Source organism: Lepidochelys kempii, chromosome 1, assembly GCF_965140285.1.
Source record: "Lepidochelys kempii isolate rLepKem1 chromosome 1, rLepKem1.hap1, whole genome shotgun sequence".
NCBI lineage: Eukaryota > Metazoa > Chordata > Testudines > Cheloniidae > Lepidochelys > Lepidochelys kempii.
This window is the reverse complement of record NC_136380.1, coordinates 100,140,570-100,159,545: the sequence shown is the minus strand read 5'-3', so window position 1 is coordinate 100,159,545 and position 18,976 is coordinate 100,140,570. Positions and strand designations below refer to the sequence as shown.

General features: G+C 40.6%; 1 protein-coding gene across 23 annotated transcripts in view; it reads left to right on the top strand.

Annotated features, from left to right (window-relative positions):
• DOCK9 (dedicator of cytokinesis 9) overlaps positions 1-18,976 on the top strand; it is a 335,502-nt gene that overhangs the window by 67,946 nt on the left and 248,580 nt on the right. For 5 of the 23 annotated variants that reach the window (XM_073348521.2, XM_073348502.2, XM_073348466.2 and 2 more), the window contains exon 1: positions 8,498-8,755. The exons of 17 other annotated variants lie outside the window; for them this stretch is intronic. In XM_073348521.2, the coding sequence (XP_073204622.1) occupies positions 8,639-8,755 (117 nt within the window). In that variant the 5' untranslated portion in view covers positions 8,498-8,638. Of the gene's footprint in view, positions 1-8,497; positions 8,756-18,976 lie in introns of those variants that run through there. One more of the 23 variants, XM_073348441.2, reaches the window with a different exon arrangement.

Here is an 18,976-nt window from a genome sequence, read left to right as displayed (position 1 = left end):
GTAGACTATCAATATATCCTTCCTGTGCCTAGGGGAATCATTGCTTGGTCATGAACAGGATGTGCTCTAGGAACTACTGATTCCTCTCTAGTTCCTGTTGCTGACAGGGGTGGGCTTCCTGCTAGTGCTGTTTAGCAGTGAGTTGTACTGTCTGTCCCTGCTGCTGTGCCACTAGCTGATGGCTCTGCAGCAGACAAATGAGGGCAGCCTGGGTCTGTCCTGGGTCTGTCCTGGGTCTGTCCTGGTCTACTGTTGCAGAGCCACAAACTGTAGCTGCTGCTGCTCTTCTGCTCTGACTTGCTGCTGCTGTTCCAACAGGAGATGTAATACTTCTGCCGTAGTCCCTCTTGCACGGGGAGAGACTCTGAGCTCCACCATTCAGGGTGGATAAAAATCCATGATTTAAAAAAAAATAAAATAAAAAACTTGGATTTCTTTAATTTTAAAAAGGGTTATTTAAAATATGTATTTAAAATTGAAATTGACAACCTACGTTAAGGCCTAAACTAATTATGTCTATTAAAATGATTTAAATTAAAGAAGTATATGTATTGCTTAATATTTTGCTTCCAAGTTTTAAAGAGAATCAAACCACTGAACAGGTGGATGTCATTAGCTGGGCACCTGGAACCAAAGTTAGTTCAAGTGCTGAACCAGCTTTTGACAGTAGTAGCCTCTTCTGCAGATGCACAGAGACTATTTTCTTCATTTCAGTTGATTTTACTAGTTCAGCTCAGTTACTAGCTCATTCAAAGTTAAGAAGCCAACTGGAAGTTGCAGAAGTAGGAAACCTTGTTATCCTTTTCCAGTTTATATTTATAAACTAGGTCTGAGAGGATGTGATCTATTATTTCTAAAATCTTGACTATCATGGTGACCAGAAAACATCAGTTAAGTTCACTAACTACAGATACTTCCTTTGTTTAAGATAGCAACATAAGAATGGCTATGCGGGGCCCAGTATCTTGTCTTCCGTTAGTGGCCAGTGCCAGATGCTTCAGAGGAAGTAAACGGAACAGGGCAATTTCTTGAGTGTTCCATCACGTCATCCAGTCTGAGATTCTGGCAGTCAGAGGTTTAGGGACAACCAGAGCTTGGGGTTGTGTCCCTGACCATCTTGGCTAATGTCCATTAATGGACATCTCCTCCATGAATTTACCTAATTTTTTTTTTAAATCTAATTATTCTTTTGGCTTCATAACATTCCCTGGCAATGAGTTCCACAGGTTGACTGTGTTGTATGAGAACGTACTTCCTTACGTTGTTTTAAATCTGCTGCCTGTTCATTTCATTGGGTGACCCCGGTTTATGTGTTATGTGAAGGGGTAAATAACAATTAATTCATGATTTTTATAGACCTCTGTGGTATCTCCTCTCAGTCTGATCTTTTCCAAGATGAACAGCCCCAGTCTTTTTAATCTCTCCTGAGATGACATAGTCCATACTTTTAATAATTTTTGTTGCCCTTCTCTGTATTGTTTCCAATTATAATATATCTTTTTAGAAATGGGGCAACCAGAACTGCATGCAATATTCAAGCTGTGGGAGTACAATGGATTTATACAGTGGTATTATTTTCTGTTTTATCTATCCCTTTCCTACAGATTCGTAACATTGTTAGCATTTTTGACTGCCTCCTGCACTATTCACGATGATTTCCAGATCTCTTTCTTGAGTGGTAACAGCTCCTTTAGATGCCATAATTTTGTATGTATAGTTGGGATTATGTTTCTCAAGGTGCATTACTTGGCATTTATCAACATTGCATTTCATCTGCCATTTTCTTGCTCAGTCACCCTGTTTTGGGAGATCCCTTTGTAATTCTTCAGTCAGCTTTGGAATTAACTTTCTGGAGTAATTATGGATCATCTGCAGACTTTGCCACCTCACTGTAAACCCCTTTTTCCAGATCATTTATGAATGTTACAGTGCTGTTTCCAGTACAGAGCCTTAGGAGACCCTGCTGTTTACTTCTCTTCATGTGAACGGGGACTATATATTCCAATCCTTCATTTCCTATATTTTAACCAGTTACTGATCCATGAGAGTACATATTCAAATTGGAAATAAGGCACATTTTTAATAGTGAGGGGTATTAACCACTGGAACCCTCCTAATCTGTGACAAGGTAAGTACTGGATTCTTCGTCTCTTGAAGTCTGGATGTAAAACACAAGTTATAGGGTTCAATACAGGGGTAACGGTGTAATTCTGTGGTCTGTGTTGTACCTGAGGTCAGACTCTAGTTAATGGTCCTTTCTGGCCTTAATATCATCAAAGAGAGTGACTCAAAATCCTGCCAATTTATGCCCATTGTAGCAATGGTTTCTTCTTCGAGTAATGGTCCCTATATGTACTCCATTATGGCTATGCATGCATTCCATGTGCCCGAGATGCTAAATGTTTGGATTTGTTGGATGGGAAGTTGTTGATTTTAACCAGCCTGAAGTTCCGGATAGCCAAGTGCTAATGTCTAAATACAGTTTCATTAACAATTCCAAGCTTGTGGAATTCACAAACTCCTACAGTAGCACAGTTCCAGGCTTTGATTTGAAGAAGGTAAACTGAAAGCTAGGTCATTCTTACAAGCCCTGGTTGTTACAGCAGACACAGCCTCCCATTTGATAGTGACAGCTGTTGTTGTGCATCCAGTGTCATGGTTTCATTCCTCAGGATTCCTCAGGGAGGTTCAATCCACAGTGGAGCATTTGCCATTTGAAGGGTCTTATCTGTTCAATGAGAGGATAGATGAATCAGTGCATTCATTAAAGGACCCAAGGGCAATACTTTGCTCATCGGGGATCTGCACCCTAGCACTGAGGAGAAGATAACACAGATCTCAGTCATACAGGCCTCAACCAGCACCTCATCCCTTCTACCCAAAGGGGTATGAACTGCCACAGAAGAGATAGAAACAGTAGTGGAGCAAACATAATGTTCCTCCTTCCTGGGACCTTTTTGCATCGCATGAGAACAGAAAATGCTAAATCTACTGCTCCAGGGGGGTGCAAGGAGAAGACTCCAGAGGAGTTGACCGTAAGCTACCATTGTGATGCATCTGTGAAAAAGACAATTGTGATCCTAGGATGTATCAATTGAGGCATTTCTAGTAGAGATAGAGAAGTATTACTGCCATTGTACAAGACATTGGCAAGATCTCATTTGGAATACTGTGTACAGCTCTGATAACCCTTATTCAAGAAAGATGAATTCAAACTGGAACTGGTGCAGAGAAGAGCTACTAGGATGATCTGGGGAATGAAGGGCCTATCTGATGAGGACTGGTAGAGTTTGGCTTGTTTAGTCCAGCAAAAAGAAGACTGAGAGAGGATATGATTGCTACCTATAAACACATTGGGGAGAGGTGTTAAATACCAAGGAGGGTGAGCTGTTTAAGCTCAAGGACAATATTGGCACAAGAACAAATGGGTGTAAACTGGCCATAAACAAATTCAAGCTGGAAATTAAAGGTTTCTAACCATCAAAGGGTGAGGTTCTGGATCAGCTCCCAGTAGGAGTTGTGGGAGTAAACAACTAAATTAGTTTTGAGAGAGAGCTGCATAAATTTATCTGTTTGATTATATAATGGGGTTGCTTGTGATAAGGGACAGGACTCAGCAGCCTTGGGGCTCAACTTTCTTATGTTCCTAAACGCTCGTGCTTCAGGGTTACAGCCAGCCACCTGGAGGCATCCGGAAAGAAATTTTAGCCCCCTAGTGTGTAGCCTGATTTAGGGTGTGCTAATCATATTAATTTAATTTCTGTAATTTCTAATTTAATTTTATTTAATAATATTAATTAGTATGGGTTTAGGCTCCCCAGTCTGTTTGATCAGAAGATAAAAGTTCTTGTCCCGAATCAGGCTCCACAGAATTTACAAAGGACCCTCGGGGGTATGACAGGAAGCTCACACTTAGATGTAGCCTTAAAGACTTTTCTTTAAATCAGTAATAGTAAATAAATGGTAAAATACCCAGAGTTACAAAGTTACAGTTGCATTACTGCTATTCAAAAGATACATATGATGATTTAGTATTATATACAACAAAGCTTTAATATACTCACACCCTTCCTGATAACCTGGTGGTAAAAGACACAGGACCAGCCTTGCAGTTCAGGTTTCTCAATTCTTGAGTGAGGGATGCAGTGCTTAGAAGAAACTAATGCTAAGAGCTATTAAAGCGAACTTAGGGTTTACTTGACTAACTTGAACTTAAAATCAAAACCTAATAAACTAAGAATAAAACTTAGGGAAACGAAGCTTAGTCTAGTTCCCCGTGAAACTTAGTTTAAGAACACAAGAATAGCCTACCAATAGTAGTAGTCATAGTAGATAGATAGAATAGATAAAATAAAATAGAAAGAGTGAGTGAAAGTAAGAAAGATAGAGTAAATGAGAATGGAGTAGTCTAGCGAGGTGGCTCACCTCTTTTATAGGGCACAAGTGCCGGAAATCCTTCCTCCTATGCCCAAATTTCATTCCTCACCCACAGAATGTTAGGGTATGCTTACTCCACAGGCTAGTACAAGGGTCTCAAACACACAGCCGGCGGGGTTCTTTCGTGCAGCCCACCAAGCTCCCCGCACGCACGCCCCTCCCCCGCCCCTTTGCCTACCGCGAGCCCTGTGCCACTCCCTGAAGCGTCCAGAACCATGTCCCTGCGACCCCAGGGGGCAGAGGTCTCCATGTGTTGCACTCGCTTCCAGACATCACCCCTCATAGCTCCATTGGCTGGGAACAGGAAACTGCAGCCAATGGGTGCTTCAGGGGAGGTACCTGGAGGAGCAGCAAGAGCAGAAGACGGAGCCCTGTGCCCCCCTCCCCCAGGGACACGATTCCGGCTGCTTCCTGGAGCGGCGCGGAGCCAGGGCAGGCAGGCAGCGAGCGCGTACCCTGAACTCCTCTTGCACCCCAACTCCCTGCCGGTCCCTTGCCACATCCCACACTCCTCCTGCACCAACTCCCTGCCCGGAGCTCCTGCCACACCCCTCACCCCTCCTACACCCCCTGGGAGCGGGGAAGGGGTGGGAAGAGGCGGGGCAGGGGCAGGGCCCCGTGGAAGGGGTGGAGTAGGGGCAGGGGTGGGGGCAGCAAGAGGGGGGTGTCAGTGATGCGGCCCTCAGGCCAATGCAGTAGTCCTCATGTGGCCCTCGTGGATCTAGACTGTTCTCAGTGGTAGCTGATGACAGAACAAGGAGTAATGGTCTCAAGTTGCAGTGGGGGAGGTTTAGGTTGGATATTAGGAAAAACTTTTTCCCTAGGAGGGTGGTGAAACACTGGAATGCGTTACCTAGGAAGGTGGTGGAATCTCCTTCCTTTGAGGTTTTTAAGGTCAGGCTTGACAAAACCCTGTCTGGGATGATTTAGTTGGGGATTGGTCCTGCTTTGAGCAGGGGGTTGGACTAGATGACCTCCTGAGGTCCCTTCCAACCCTGATATTCTATGATTCTGTGATTTGAGTTTGAGACCCCTGGGCTAGTATGTTTGTGCGTATTGATGACTTATATATGCACATAAGTTTCCTTGTGGTGTGCCTGTTAAGTCTGTGGGTACGAAATTGAAAAACTCCCTGTGCTATTCTTCATGGTCTTTTGATCTAGATGAAAGGTCTTAGACATATGTGTGGGTGCTTATCTATTTAGGTAACAAGATATAGGTCAACTTTACTTTCTGGGTAAAAGATCTTAATATAGATATGCTAACTTTGTCTTAGCTTAACATAAGGGTTTTTGGCCTGTACATCCCTTGCATTACAGCCAAACTTAGGTATATAGATTTATATTAAAAATTATTACAATACATCAAATACTTAAACTATATATAAATAATATACATGCAAGCAAGCAAGTTAGTCCTATAGGCTACAAGTGTGTTCTGATTTTTATTTATTTATTTTAAATCTTCTTCTGAAGATTCAGGGATGACTATGGGTGGAGGTGGGACTTTGGACAGAGAGGGCTAGTGCTCTGAAGTGGCACCGAGCATTCTCTTTCAGGTGTTGTGCTGGCTGGTTATTGTTTATATGCTCAGCATCTAACTGATCACCATATGTGAGATTGGGAAACCATTTTCCTTCAGGTCAGATTGGCTGTGACCTTGGGTTTTTTTCATCTTCCTCTACAGTGTGTGGGTATAGGACACTTGCCAGGATTATGTGGGTATACAACTTCCTTGCAATTGAAGAGCCTTGCACTTTATTGTACCATGGTCCTGCCTAGTCTCTGCTAGTGATACATAATGGTCTAGTCTCCTGTGGACTGTAATATTTTGGTCTAGTTTCAGTTGTTGGGTTTAGTGTAGAGGTGCTGGGTGGTGTTAGTGGCCTGTGATATACAGGAGGTCTGACTTAGATGATCTAGTGGTCCCGGCTGGCCTTAAACTATAATTTCAAGAGATGCCCTTCTGGTTCACTGGTCAGGTCAAATGATATATGCCTTTCTCCCCATTGCCCTCTTATTTTGGGTTCTGAGAAAGATCAAGCAGGATGGCGTAGTGGTCATTCTGATTGCTTCCAGATGGCCCAGACATTTCTGGTTCCCAAGCCGCCTCCAGTTGTCAACACACTGATACTTCAGCTTACAGACCATCCATCCTAGACCGACTGATGAAGGAGAGATGCCGCGTCAAGCATCCCAGTCCAACTTCTCTCCATCTGAAAGCATGATTTTTGGATGGGCATTGAACCTAGAGGCCGCATATTCAGAAATGGTTCAGACTGTCCTTAACAATAGTAGAAAGGAGTCCATGAGGAAGTGTTTCACAGCTCAGTGGAAAAGTTTTCAGTCTGGTTGTACAATCACTAGATCATCTCAGTTCTAGTGTCTGGTGCCACAGTGGCTTGCCGCAGGCAGGAAGAGCAATTGACGGAAAGTTCATCTGCCCTGGGCTGGAGAATGCCCACTACAGTTGGAATCTTCTAAGAATTTAGCTGACATTTTCAAAGGCTTATAATTTGGCTGACTGGCTGGTTTTTCACAGGAAGCGGGGAGAAGGGGGTGGGGAATGCCCGACACAAAATCAACCCCCTTGCTGAATTTCAAGACACTGCTCCAAACCCTGGAGATGTTAAAGCTTTTCAACTTAATGGTTGACTTTGCTTTTAATATGGGAAAACCACATTTTTCCTTAATCGTTTTTGGAAATGGCCAAACCATTTTTGCAGAAAATGTCCTAAAAAATTGCAGCCTGAGGCAGAAACTATGCTTGGAAAACTTCAGCCAGAATGGCTAAAGTTTGGGAAAGTTTAATAAGCAACTGAAAACTGGAACTTACAATGAAAAGTGTTTAGTATTACAGGTGGAGCTAGTAACCTAAGTTTTCAGTTTTGGTGGTAAAGATGAGAGGAAGAGTGGAGTGCTAAGATGACGATCCTTTTGGAACTGCTTAGAGGAGGGACCTTGGTGTAGAAGAAGACCTAGAGAGAGAAATTTGTATGGATCTGGAATGTGGTGCAGAAGAATGAAGTGAACTTCAGTGTTGAAGGCACAACTGAAATAAAAGGAATTAACTACTCTTCAGCAGAAAGAACATTCACTACATAAAACTGCCATTTCTGTGCTATAGGCAAAATGAGAGTGAGTGAATAATATTGTGTAAAACATGGTTGGAGAGATGAGACTGCCTTTTTCCAGATGCTTCACTGAGAGAGTTGAAAGATGGGGTGGGAGTGCCAGAGTTGAGAAGAAGGTGCTTTATTAAAAGAGGCTTGACAATGATAGATCTCAGAGATTTGGGAAGGTTTCAAAGGAGAAAAGGAGTTGACAGTGGCAGGGAATCAAGGGAAGCAATAGTTTTTTGTAGGGTTGGATGTCTGAAAGGTGATGAAGGAAGAGGAAGAAAACTATCTTTCATTCCCAATTATGATGATGAATTTTGGTAATTAGGCCTGAATTGTGGGATGAGAGTAATGGTATAGAAGGAAGAGAGAGGACTACCAGCACGCTTGGAATTTAAAGCAAAAATAGAAAGCAGGCTTTGCAACCTGATTATCATTTTTGAAGAGTATTTGAGGTTTTATAGAGAGGACATCGTGAAATTAGGAAAACCATCTTAAATCTTGGTTTAAGAAACATTAGAATGAAAAAATGGTATCCGTATTATGTAGAAATGCCCCTGCTGACTGGAATAGCATTGCCTCTAATACTCAATTAGCTGCTGGGCGTTAATGAAAATCTCAAAAGATGGAGCAGAAGAATAATCTGGGAAGAATAATACTTCGAATTCTGCCTTTCTGAAGAGTTCCAAACTGCAGTGAAAGTATGTATTGTAGAACAAAAACATATAATCTTAAATATTTTTCTTAAATACTGTAGGTGTTTATTATTTTGTGAGTATTATGCACAGTTATCATAGTAAGGAACATTCTGTATTGCACCATTTTTGGTGTGTGTTCCAGTGGCATTGAAATGGATCCACCTTTTTTTTCCTGTGGAAGGGTACACCCTTTAGAGGCTGGGCTTCGTTTGTCATGCATTCCCTCATGACAGACTTTGCAAACTGCAGCATAGAAGTTAAACTAGTTGGTACTTTCTGCAGCTTCTGCTTGGAAGAAGCTTTTGTTTTCTCTGAATTGCTGGCATGCTGTTTATTTTGATGCTAAAAACCAGACTTTCTCAGATTTTCTGAGTTCTTGCTAAGAATGCAGGCAAGAGCAAACACTAGAAGTGTTAAAAAAGAGCTTGTTATCGAGTCTCCCCAACAATACAAGGATGCAGCTCCATGTGAAGTAGAAGTGGACAGTCCAGTAGAAGTGCTGGTAAGAATTGTGTAGATAAGAGATATGTTCCCCAACTGTTCTTAGTTCTCATTCTTTCTGGGAAGCTTCTAGGTTGCATCCGATGAAGTGAGCTGTAGCTCGCGAAAGCTTATGCTCAAATAAATTTGTCAGTCTTTAATGTATCACAAGTACTCCTTTTCTTTTTGCGGATACAGACTAACACGGCTGCTACTCTGAAACTAGGTTCCACTAGTGAGTCAGATTTCAACGTTCACTTTTTGCTGCTGCTGATATATGCATTTTCAGATCGGTTCTCTTTGATTCTTTTTAATGAGCACACGAGTATTTGTTTTATATATGCAGCTTTGGTTTCCATGAGACTCCTTTGGCAAAATATTCATTATTTTTGTTTTTGTTTCCTGGCTTATTACTTCCTAACTGTCTTGTATTTAGTTGGTCTAAAGTTGTCATACACCTCTTTAAAGAGGTGCGAACTTAATTTGTGAAATATATAAGCAGTACACTACAGTAAATGTATTTTTAGTTGGCAGTGTGTTCTTAAATTTTAGAGATTTTTCTGAATTGTTCCTTAAATATTGTGTGTGTATATATAAACAGACATCAGGATTTGTCTTAATTAAATTATTTTTGAGATTAGTCTAGTATATTCAGGTATCCTTAGTTTAAGGTTACTTTTCAACCTGTGTAGAATAGAGGATTTTTAAAATCTTACTTGCTAAATGATCCTCAGTGAGGAAAAGTGAATAGTTGGTGTATTTTCTGAGGGAGGAATTTCAGAAAGGAGTTTATTCTGTATTGTTGTGTGGGTTGTGTGCTTCTGCTGGAATTTTTATAATACATAAGAAAGCATAGTATTTTTGCAATTGAGCTGCAAGAAATCTTCCAACACACTTCAGCTAAAACAATTAACCTTTTCAGATATTATTCAAGGGGATTGTTAAGCTAGTAAACAATACATTTATACTTGGTTATTAAAAATGAGTGCTCAACTGAGGTCTTCCATGGGGTACATGAACTCATCTAGATATTCGCCTAGTTTTACAACAGGTTACGTAAAAAGCACCAACAAAGTCAGTATATATTGCTCTATACACTATACACTGAAATGTAAGTACAATATTTATATTCCAATTGATTTTTTTAATAATATGGTAAAAATGAGAAAGCAAGCAATTTTTCAGTAAGTGTGCTTTGACACTTCTGTATTTTTATGTCTGATTTTGTAAGCAAGTAGTTTTTAAGTCAGGTGAAATTTGGGGTATGGAAGACAAATCAGACTCCTGAAAGGGGTAGAGTAGTCTGGAAAGGTTGAGAGCCACTGCTCAATTGGTACTGGCAAATTAGATCCATGATGTGTTAATTGTGTGGCTTATTAGCAAATAATTTTTAAAATGCCTGGCCAAAGTTTTCAAATTTGGGTGACAAAATCCACAATTGGAGAACCTAAATAAGTGGTCTTAATTTCATTTGCTTTCACACCTGTAGGAACTGTGGGTATCAGGGCTGGCTCTAGGCAGCAGCAAGCCAAGCACGTGCTTGGGGAAGCACATTTTCAGGGGTAGCAATTGGGCAATCCTGTGGGTTTTTTTTTTTTTTTTTTTTTCAAAAGGACTGGGATATTTGATCTGGGGGCCTCCCCGCAGGGTGCAAGGAGCTGCCTGCTGGTGCTGGACGGCAGCTGCCCCCCAGCGCCGCAGCTGGGGCTGGGCGAAGCAGCCCGAGCTGCCCAGGGGCTGCGGCAGGGCTGCCAGGAGCAGCAGCAGGCCCATAGAGGGGACCTGTGCCCAGGGCACTGCTGTGTGGGGCCCACATTCAGCTCTCCGGGGCTCCGCTCCCTCTGGGGCTGCCCTGCCCTGGCTCCTCAGCCCCCTGCCGGGGTAGTCCCCCCGGCTCTGCCCTCCCAGGTCCCGGACGGTCCTGGAGGTGGAAGCCCCAGCTGGAGGGACCCTGAGCTGAGGCGCTGCCCGGGAGCCCCACTGCTTACCTGCCGACCCTGCCAGTGCCAGACCGGCTGGAGGCGAGGGGGGAGCGGGCGGAGTCAGCACTGGTGTGGAGGAGCCCAGGGTTGGGGCAACAGGGGGTGCGGGAGGGAGCTCAGGACTGGGGTGGGGGGCAGCCAAACAGTTTTTTGCTTGGGGCGGCAAAATACCTAGAGCCGGCCCTGGTGAGTATTCAACCCCTCTGAAAACAAAGTCACCTAAAAAAAGCAACCTAACTGGTTTAAACACCAAGTTGAAAAACTTTTATTTTTTTTGCCCATGTATAAGAACCTTTCTTGTAATGTCTTTTCATTAGGAGAATTCCATTTTATATATCCTTGGAAGTCTAATCTGTGCCTATAGGTAGTGTCTGCTAGTAAGAAAATATAATGCAAGAGAAGCCCACTTCTCTAAATCATTTTTTTATTCAGGGAAGCCATTATTTAAACTTATTTATGCGGGGTATATTCTAATTTTGGTCCAGATCTTTTATCTTAGCAATGTGAGCTAATGTTTTTGTGTGGCTTTCTTGCCCCCCTTTGGAATGTTTAGCTTCCTTATTTAGAACTGGGTTTTTTGTTTTATTTAGCAAGCACTCTCTCTCTCTCTCTCTCTCTCTCTCTCTCTCTCTCTCTATATATATATATAGTTAACAAAACAAAAGTGTGCTTCTTTCTGTCAGGATAGCACTCAGCTGGTGCAAGCTGTGTTGATACAGCTATAGTTCACAGGGGATATTATGCTTTTTTTTTCTTTTCCCATGAATGTTTTGGGAGGGTATTAAAACAATGTTTGTGCAGAATAGAACAAAAGACTCAGTTCTAAATAAGGAAGCTAAGACTCGTTTCTCTGAACCTACTCCTGTTTTTCAAGATCCATCTTGAATTGTGAACACCAGAACTGGACACAGTATTTCAACCATGGTCACACCAATGCCTAATATAGAGGTCAAATAATCTCTGTACTACGACTTGATTCCCCTATTTATTCATCCAAGAATCACATGAGCCACCGGTGGTGCACTGGGAGCTCATGTTCAGCTGATCATCCACCAGGACCCCCAGATCTTTTTTAGAGTCACTGCTTTCCCCAATAGTGTCCTCCATCCTGTATGTAATGACCTACATTCTTTGTTCCTAGATATATGCATTTACTTGTATCAGTGGCATGTCCTCCTCATTATTTACCACTCCCCCATTTTTGTGTCATTTGCAACTTCATCAGTGATGATTTTGTTTTCTTCTAGGTCGCTATAAAAATGTTAATTAGAGTAGGGCCAACAGTTGAGCCCTATTGGACTCCACTGGAAACACATCCACCTGATGATGATTCCCTGTTTACAGTTACATTTTGAAGCCTATCAGGCAGCCAGCATTTAATCCAAGTAATGTGTGCCATCTTGATTTCAGCATCCTAGAGTTTAATCTAAATGTAATGTGGCACCAAGTCAAATGCCTTACAGAAGTCTGTTACATCAACAATATTACCTTTTTATCAACCAAACTTGTAATCTCATTTTAAAAAACCCAACAACAAATTAGACAGGTTCTATTTTCCATAAATAGATGTTGATTGTTCCATGTTGATTGGCATTAAGTAGGTCCTATATTAGCTGTTCCATTATCTTGCTCAGGATTGGCATCAGACTGACAGGCCTGTAATAACCCAGGTCATCTCGTTTACCCTTTTAAAATACTGGCACAACATGAGCTTTCTTCCAGTCTTCTGGAACTTCCTCAGTATTCCAGGACTTAATGAAAATCAACATTAATGGTTCAGCAAGCTTCTCAGCCAGCTCTCTTAAAACTCTTGGATGCAAGTTATCTGGATCTGCTGATTTTAAATATGACTTTCTTTAGTAGCTGCTGTTTAATCTCTTCCTGAGATACTAGTGGGATGGAAAGAGTGTTATCATCCTGATGAGACTACAGCATCTGTTTTTGCTAAATACAGAACAGAAATATTTATTGCACACTGCTGCCTTTTTATAATTAATAATAATTCTACCATTTCCATTTAGTAATGGACCAATGCCATTTACAGGAATCTTTTTGTTCCTAATATATTTTAAAAATTCATTACTGTTTTTAACTCTGCTGACCCTACGCTTTTCCTTCTGTCTCTTTGCTTCTCTTACCAGTTTTCTACAAATCCCAGCTTCTGACTTTTATATTCATTACTATCAATTTCCCCTTTCTTTCATTTGTTAAAATTTTAAATATAATATAGATTATAACTGCTTTCACTTCCCTCTAATCCAGGTTAGTTTTTTTTAATTAAACCTTCTTCTTTGATTGTGGCTTATTGGGCATCTAGTAAAATGTTCTTAAATTCCTGGTTTCAGAGTAACAGCCGTGTGCATCTGAAGAAGTGAGCTGTAGCTCACGAAAGCTTATGCTCTAATAAATTGGTTAGTCTCTAAGGTGCCACAAGTCCTCCTTTTCTTTTTTCTTAAATTCCTGGTTATTCACTTTTTTTCTGATGAAATTCTTCCTCCCACCTGATTTAGGTCATAATTGTTTTCAGTTTTGTGAAATTGGTCCTTTTAAAGCACCAAGTGTGTGTGTGTGTGTGTGTGTGTGTGTGTACATCTATCTATCTATATGGCTGGTTTGGTCATCATTCTGTTTGCACATTATAAATGTGATCAAGGCATGATGACTTGTACCTAAGTTACAATTAATTTCGAGTTCTGTGATCAGTTTCTTTGTCTGTCAAGACCGGGTCTAATGTAGAATTCCCCTCTGGTTGTGACACTCTTTCAGTTAGGGAATTGTTGTTTATAATATTTAAAAATGCCAAGGATGTTTTAGTACAAGCAGCAAGAGACCTCCAGCATGTGTTACTCAAATTGAACTCCTCCATGATCATGCAGCTTTTTCCTACACTTTATGGAGCTGGTCATCCTGTTCACCAGTGAGATTTGGTGGTCTGTAGCAGACACCAACTAATACCCCATGTTGTGCTTTATCTGTTAGGACATTGATCCATAAGCATTCAAGATCATTTTCTTCTGAGTTCAATTACTCAGAAACACGTAATGGCATTTTTAGCATAGAATGCTACTCTCCTTCTGCTTTTTTCCACTAGACCTGTCCTAAATAGGTTGTAACAATTGATTTTTAACATTCCAATCTTGTGAATCATCTCACCAGGTTTCAGTAATACCAGCTACATTTTGAATTTGTGCTGATAAATGAACAATTCCAGTTCCTCTTGTTTGTTACCCAGGCTGCTACCACTGGTGTATAGGCAATTAAAGAATTTGTCCTCTTCATGTTGTTTGGTTCCTTTATTAATTTTCTTCTCAACATACTGATTTTGTGCTGGAGTGCTCATGTCTTTTTAATTCTCCCCTTTTGTTATTAGTTTAACGCCCCTCACACACCTATCCCTTCTCTTACCTTCTCCCTAAAGCTGTCCCCAACAGCCATTTTCCTTTCTAAATCCTACCTGGATTCAGGTTGGGTGGTTCCCTATATGGTCTTCAGCAGTGGTACTGATTGCACCATTTTATTCTGGGTGCAGAATTTATTCATATACTCATCTCTCCCCCTCACACACAACTCACGTACACGCAGTCCAATGTCACTGCCCATCCCATGCACACCAAGCAAATATCTGAGGAGGCGCAAACGTATTTTTTATGTTAAATGGCAACAATTGCTGCTGTTTGGATAAGTTGCAATAGCCTGTGAAAGTGCTGGATTCTTCTAAAGAGATGTTGTCTTAGAGTGGCAGAGCTTTTTCTTAGAACAAGGAAAAAGGGAAACAGCAAAATCTAAAACTATAGTAGAAAAATATATATTTAAAATGATAGATTTCTTATTCTATAACTCACTCTGACTTCACTCTTACTTTTTGTACTAAGATCAGTACAGTACCCAGCCAGACTTCTCGGTACAGTTCAGAAGTCTTATGGCCTCTAGTAGAGGAGCTCTGCCCCTTTTAATTCCTCCAGAAATTCTTTTTCCGTGGTCAGTTTTAATTCCCCCAAAGTCCTGAGATCTTTCACTTTCTCAGGGAAAAGACCTCTTATAAGTAGGGCCCTACCAATTCACGGCCATGAAAAATGCGTGTCAGACTGTGAAAACTGGTCTCCCCTGTGAAATGTGGTCTTTTGTGTGCTTTTGCCCTGTGCTACAGATTTCACAGGGGAGACCAGTGTTTCTCAAAGTGGGGTCCTGACCCAAAAGGGAGTTGCAGGGGCGGGGTTGCAAGATTATTTTAGCGGGATTGTGGTATTGCCACCCTTACTTCCGAACTGCCTTCAGATCTAGGCAGCTGGAGAGCGGCAGCTGTTGGCCAGGTGCCCAGTTCAGAAGGCAGTGCCCCGCCAACAGCAGCACAGAAGTAAGGGTGGCAGTACCATAACATGCCACACTTACTTCTGCACTGCTGCCTTCAGAGCTGGGTGGCCAGAGAGTGGCAGCTGCTGACTGAGGGACCAGCTCTGCAGGCAGCAGCACAGAAGTAAGGGTGGCAGTACCCTACCATGCCATCCTTACTTCTGTGTTGATGCTGGCGGCGGCTCTGCCTTCAGAGCTGGGCTCATGGCCAGCAGCCTCTAGCTGCCCAGCCCTGAAGGCAGTGCTGCCGCCAGCAGCTGTGCAGAAGTAAGGGTAGCAGTACTACAGCCCCTCCTACAATAACCTTGTAACCCCCCACAACTCCTTTTATGGTTTAGGACCCCGCAAATTTACAACACTGTGAGATTTCAGATTTAAATAGCTGAAATCATGAAATTTATGATTTTTTTAAATCCTATGACTGTAAAATTGACCAAAATGGACTGATTTTTGACGAGGCCTTACTTATAAGGCCTGGATGAGTTTACAAAAGAATGCTCTGATATGGTGACTCCAATTTTGAAGTGGCATTAGTGTGGGCATTGTTCTTGTGTCCACTAAAAATATCATATCATGTCATACCTTTTGGCTTTTATGCTTAAAAACTAAAGGCATGATACAGCCCATGGGAAAGTATTGGTATGTTTTGGGTATTAATAGTAAATATTGATAGTATCCAAAATCCCCAATCAGGATTGAAAACCCACAGTGCTGGGTGCTGTACAAACACAGGAAAAATTCCCTGCCCTCATAGGCTTACAAATTTAAAAACACAAACAGAAGAAAGGTAGGGGATGTGGATAATACATACAATCAGTACAGTGAATATGGTGGAGAATTTGCATATCGTTAGTTACATGTAGACAATTCAAGTGACTCTTGATTTTGTTTTACATGTTTTGCTTCTTTTAATTATGATCGCTTATTTCCCTAAAAATCTGACCAAAAAACATAGCTCAGATCAAGATACCCAATGTAATGACTGTTCTTTAACATAAAAAAAGAATCAGACTGTGGTATTTCTGGGAGATTGTACGCAGTGCTGTAGCTGTGACAGTCTCAGGATATTAGAGAGAGAGAAGGTGGGTGAGGAAATGTATTTTATTGGGCCAACTTCTGTTAGTGAGAGAGACAAGCTCTCACCTTGTCTTTCTGAGAGATTGTAATTCTTAGAGGCTGTCTCTCTGCCTTGTGTTTCAAAATGCACCTGAGGGATGTAGTAATATCCTTACAATACCCTCTCTTTTAGTATTGATCTGTTAAAGGGATATTGCCCAAGTCCAATCCCCCTGCTTTTAACAGCCTTTACACTGACAAGAGAAGTTGGGATTTAACAGGATATTGTTTTTGTATTTGAAGGGAAGAAGATAAGACGTATTGGAAGCAGAAGTTTATCCACATTCAGATACGTGTGACAGTAGTGCAGGATATCTTAAATCTATTTTATCAAAATGTTTGAGATCTGAGAGGTCACCATTCCCTTGTTAACTGAGCACTGGCAATCTACTAAACATCCATTTGTATTTAATAAAAGCATAATGTTTTGTAATCTGACTGTTCATTCAGAACTGAGTCTAAAAATTCAAACACTGCTTTAGTGCTTTCAGTGTGGACTAGCTCTTAGATAAACAGTATACCTAGGGATTCTGGTTTTTAGTTTAAATTGAAATAAATTGACAAAATAACTCTAACTGGTATTTTTTTCAAAAGTATAATGAAATACTCTTGTATTGCTTCCTGTCCATTCTGTTGATGGTTTACGTCTGGATTGCATATAGCAGTAGTATAGTAAGCACTTCTTTTAGGTATGGTTATGGGAGAATACAGGATGTGATCAATAAATCAAATTATTTTAAAAAGATTTACATTTAAAACTTGTTTGGGGTATTGCTAAGGGAAACCTATTTTTGCTCAAATATACGCAGTATCAAATCAAATCTACAGAAGTTAATGTACAGGAAGTAACAAGGCGCTAAATTAGCCAAAACTAAAAAAAAGTGAATAGCAATAGTAATCAAAATCGTACTTAAGTGTAACCAATTTCTTTTACAACAACATATGCAACTTTTCTTCAGGATTCTTTCTAAAGTTAACTTTTTTTTTTAAACAGAAAACTTATTTCAGGAGCTGTGCACACTCTCCAGGCTTTTATCTTGACAGTGGTACCTTTTGGTCTTACAGCTTCTGTTTTTGGGAGGGAGTGGAGGGTTTGCAACTTGTTGCAGGTTAAATTGAAAACTTTGTTACATTTCTATTTAATTCATTACAAACTAGGAATACAATAATTTCTCAATTTGGAAATTTTGTATCTGATTCTGATAGTTTAGCCTATTTATATGTGTACATATTTAAAGAGGAAAATTTTTCTGAATAATTCTAATAACCAGCCTTCAGTGATAGTTATTTTTAAGTATGGCTGCCTCTTACCTTCCTAACTCCTTCTCCCAATCTCAGATCAACTTTCACACTGAAAATACAGTAGTAAAAGTAAATAAGTGGGTATCGAAAAACTTAGATACCTAACAAGCCACATAAGTATTTCACAATAAATAAACTTTCTTACCACTCTTGAATGCTATTCAGTGGCTCTTTTCTCATTGAAAAATAAATGAAGCTAATTAAAATTGGTTTACCATAAAATGGTGGACCGTGGCTCACCACCTTTCATCTGAACGTTTTTCCTTTTATGGAGGCACATTCTCCCCATAAGAGGAACCAAGGGGTAAGGAAGGTGGCATCTCTGAATCTAGCAAATAGCTTTTAAAAGAGGGATGAATGACAGTTCAGTAAAAGTCAGATAAAGAAAAACACTGTAGTTTTATGGTTTATGTGCATTACTGACAAATGTGAAGACAAGAGGTGGTTTTCCTGGTTCCATTATGTCAGTGCCAAAACTCCCGTTGACTTCAGCTGGGTCAGGATTTCACCCAAGATCTCTGCCCTGAAGAGCTTAAATTGGTCGAAGATTCTCAAGTGCAAGCCATGCAGGAAAACTCTTCTTGCTTTTAAGATTTTTATAATTGTATATTTTTATTTTATTTTATTTTTATTTTTGTTTTGCCTATAGGCTGGTTCAAGGGCACTGTCCATCTTAGCATATTGTAACCTCAGACGCCTAAGGAGACTAGAATGTTTTGTTAGCCCCAAACATATTACATACTAAATTAAAGTCTCATTTCCTTCTCCTTTTTTGTTAATGCAGACAACAACAACAAAAAGTAAATTCCAGAACAACTGCAGTAGAGAAATAGCTCTTTGTAGTGTGTGCACAGAACACCTCACGTCATCAGTTAGTCCTCCAGTCTCAGAGGAGAGATTGGGGTGGGTGATGTAAATCTTATGTATCTTCAGGAAATCTGAATTACAAGGCAAGAGATTCCCTCATCTATAAAGATACAATCAATACAAGATTTTCATTTTTGTAGTGCAAGTAGCTCCAGGGATATCCTGAACTAAAAAGTATAATAGTGAACAATGCTAATGTTCACAAAGAAGGAGACCCTATAGCTGCCTGAGAGCGCAAAATGTCTTAAGAGCTAGAAGTTTTTCCTTCATATTTCATGCTGGAGGCACAAGACCAAAAAGGGAGAAACATGAGCAATTCTTCTGGGCAGAAGTACATGGTTAGTAATTATCTCAACTAAGTAAATACCACACCCTATCTGTAGTCCATAACAGAAAGGCACAGCAAGCAAAAGATTTCATCACATATCTTATTAGAGACATTTTTTTGGTCTAACATTTTTTACTTTAAATATACTAAAACTTTTTTTCATATTTTGATTGGGGGACTAGTGTTTATAGGCCTTCTGCAAAAAGTGAAGGAGAAGATTAAATGTAGGGCAGACAGGGTCAAGAAGGGGGCGATGGAAAGAAAAGCAGGCCTCATTGAAGAAAATAGGTGTGTGGGA